Source organism: Pinus tabuliformis, chromosome 8 (assembly GCF_031772625.1).
Source record: "Pinus tabuliformis cultivar Carrire ecotype Pingquan chromosome 8, CPIR1, whole genome shotgun sequence".
Lineage (NCBI taxonomy): Eukaryota > Viridiplantae > Streptophyta > Pinopsida > Pinales > Pinaceae > Pinus > Pinus tabuliformis.
In genome coordinates this window covers 1,675,646,767-1,675,650,221 of record NC_142294.1, presented here as the reverse complement: position 1 = coordinate 1,675,650,221, position 3,455 = coordinate 1,675,646,767, and the positions used below count along the sequence as shown (strand labels likewise).

General features: G+C 36.6%; 1 protein-coding gene across 1 annotated transcript; it reads left to right on the top strand.

The window, feature by feature from the left end:
- The first annotated feature begins 203 nt into the window (after positions 1 to 203).
- On the top strand, positions 204 to 1,241 carry LOC149242641 (F-box/kelch-repeat protein At2g44130-like). The gene has a single exon (XM_089370929.1). It carries the CDS (start codon positions 204 to 206, stop codon positions 1,239 to 1,241), a length of 1,038 nt encoding a protein of 345 aa, XP_089227055.1.
- The last annotated feature ends 2,214 nt before the right edge of the window (positions 1,242 to 3,455 follow it).

Genomic DNA, 3,455 nt, shown 5'->3' with positions numbered 1-3,455 from the left:
ATATTTTCGTATGACGAATAAATATCGATATAACGAACTCCGTTTCCTGTGGGTTTGAATAAATATAGACATCGACCCTTTATATAACCGTCACTTTTATATTCGGAGGTACCATCGTTCACTTTCATATTTATTTCTTTATGTGCGATAAAGCTCTGGGTAAACTCTATCGATCAGGAAATTGGTGTGTTTGAAGCGCCCTAATGGAGGAGGTTATTCCGAAGGATGTCCTTCGACAGTGTTTTGTAAGAATGCCTTACACATCAATCGATACCCTGAAAGCTGTGTGCAAAAGCTGGGAGGCTATACTCAGTAGCCCTATGTTCTATGCTGACCGGAAGAAATGTGGGACGAGCGAGCAACTTATTTGCTGGATTCAAAAAGACAGAAATCACAGATATATGTATCCCCTCTTTGTAGTGACAGTATACGATCCTGTGAAGGGCACCTTCGAAAGGCTACCTCCAATTGATGATCCCGACAATACTAGAATACCAGTATGGTGTCAGTGCGTGGCTGTGAATCGGAAGCTACTTCTCATTGGCGGAATGCACCCGTCCAGGGCAACTTTGATGAACAGTGTTTACATTTATGACTTTGAGTCTGCCAGATGGAGCCGCGGAGCAGACATGCCTACACCACGATCATTCTTTGCGTGCTCTGTGTCTTCTTCCACCGGACTCGTCTACGTCGCTGGCGGTTTCGGCGAGCGTGACACCACCCTTGCAGCTGCAGAAGCATATGACGTGGAGAAAGACAAGTGGGAAATTTTGCCCCCGATGATCGAACCGCATGGCCAGGGATGCAGCGGTGTTTTCATGGATGGTAAATTCATGGTGTTAGACGAAGGCCAAAGTGGAGAAGTTTTCGATCCGAGTGAGGGAACGTGGAGAATGACGGAGCATTGGTGGAACTTTAGGGGAGAAATAAGGAGAATCTGTGTGGTTTCTTCTTCTTCTTGCGGGGGGCTGTACGTGTTCACTGAACAAGGGGTGGAGAGGTATGATGTTGAGAGGAACGTTTGGAGTGTGGTCGCTTACTTTCCGAATCCTCGCGATATTCTCTTCCTTACGTGCGCTACACAGTGGCGTGACCAGATTTTTGTGAGCGGTTTAGATGCCCTAGGAAAGCACATCTCTTATCTGTTTAATCCGTCAACCAGGGAGTTCACGAAAGTTAACAATGATGGTGGGAAGGTCTTTGCAGGCATGACCATATCTGCAGCGACCGTGGAGATTTGAATCTAATTTTTAGGTGCACGGAACCCGGTTTAAGACTTTGATGTGAAATGCTGTGTCATCAATATTTTTTAATCATTTTGTGTGGTGTTCAAGTCTATATTAGGCATGGACTAGTCTAAGGATAAGGAAATGTTCTCTATGATGTGTTTTTTATTTTTTTTTAAAGTAGTTTTTGCTTTGTTAATTTGTGCCTAAGATATAGTCATGTCTCATTAGTTGATTTAGAATGTAGAATATATATCTGTTAAGTCAATGGATGATGATTTTTTGGAGGGTGTAAACATGGATTATGGAACTCAACCCAATTGTCCCTTTTAATGAAAAGATGATATTTATCCTTAATATTATAAATTAACCATCTACTCATGAGAAGAAAGGCTTAATAATGTCTTTTCAAATTATTGATCCATTTGTATGGGGCATCAACTATTATTTTTTAATGATTTGTATGGATTGAATGAAGGCTTTCTTTGGAGATGCCAATTTCTTCACGGGTTTGTCTCTCTCTTATGAATCCATATTCATTAGGCAAATATTATCACAGAGAATGTCTTTTAGCCTATGAGAAATGATGTTGAAGATGATTTTAAACTGAATTACATAAGGATATGGGTTTGAACTATTCAAAGGAGAAAATGTTCCAATTTTGGAATTAGAGTAATAAATGTGGAATTAAAACTAAGTAAGGTCTCACCTAACATCATGGAGTATTCTATACTTTAAAAAAATCATCTCCACTAGATGATAACCACGGATGTAAATAGAGTCAAGTTGTTGGTGATATCAAGGAGCCCTCTATGAACAATGGGGCACATAAAGACCATGAATTACAAGAAAATGACTCCCCTATATTAATTGGACACCTTCCTTGTTAGCACTTAGAGAATACCAAAGAGATGGAATCTAGAAGTAAGTTGTTATTATGTTTTTATTGTATAACAATAGGCCATTTATCTTCTAGTTTCTCAAGTGAAATTTCTTATGAAAGAGAGATATGTTCATCTAGTACTAGTAAAACATGTTCTACTTTGGTAGCAATAATAGATCCATAAACTTCTCTACAAGATAATGGGTGCACCTATAGTGGAAAGGAAGGAAATATACCTCTTGTGTCTAGAGGAGAATCCCTAGACTCAACAATGAAACAAGCTATTGAAAAAATTGTGAGTGAAATAGGCACTAGTTCTGAATCTAGTAGCCCCTTTATTGAATTAGAAGATATGGATGAAAATAAACATTTTAAAAGTAAACTCATACCATCTTACGAGGAAATCAAGAATCCTAAAGCCTCAATTTAGAAGCCACAGGTAGATATTTTTGTATTAAAATATTATCTGTCCACATATCATATCTCTAATGCTCTAGAGGGGATTCAAAGTAGCCTAGCTAAGGCTAAGACAAGTCTAGATTGTGAAAGTGATTATGTAGTAGCATATAAAGGTGAAAAACCTATCAGTTTTGTAATAGTAAAAGGGCTAATGAGTGTTATAGTATCACAACAACATGAATACAAACATGTTATCGGTGATGATAAAGCCAAAAGTAAGCAACTCCTCAAGTTTTTTTTATTGTGGTGAAGCAGGAAATTATGCTTCTAATTGTCCAAAAAAGAAGGAAAAGTTGCTTCAAAAGGAGAAAAAATATGTAGTTTTGGCCACAAACATGAATTACTTAGAGAAGTAATTTGAATATCCACACATAGAGTTCCTTTTCTCGTCAAGGAAAAAATATTCAAAGTAAAAATAGACAGAGAGAAACATTTAATAAACTTTTAATGAATATTTTAGAAAAGGATATGTTGAGAAATATGATAAGTCCTTTCCGAGTTTTTAAATATGTTGAATACTACATGTACTTTCTTGTGAACTTGGAAAGGTATCCCCTTTATTAAATAATGAAAATAAAAGCTTATCTCATAGGGAGGACCAACTAGAACAATTTCATAACAACAATAAAAGGACCTTGTAAAAACAACTAGGAAACCTTCATAGACGTGAGACTTATAGAAAATCAATAGATAAAAGTCTAATATTCTTTTGGTGGTTCTCATTAATAGTATTAATTGTATTCTACTCATTCCTCCAACACGTTATAAGAAAAAGGAAAGCACATAAAATGAAAAAGAAACAAAGAAGGTGATAGACATGTTATCTTTATTTGCTAAAAAAAATCACAAGTGGTTCATATACTCATATTATGGAAGAAATTCACTCA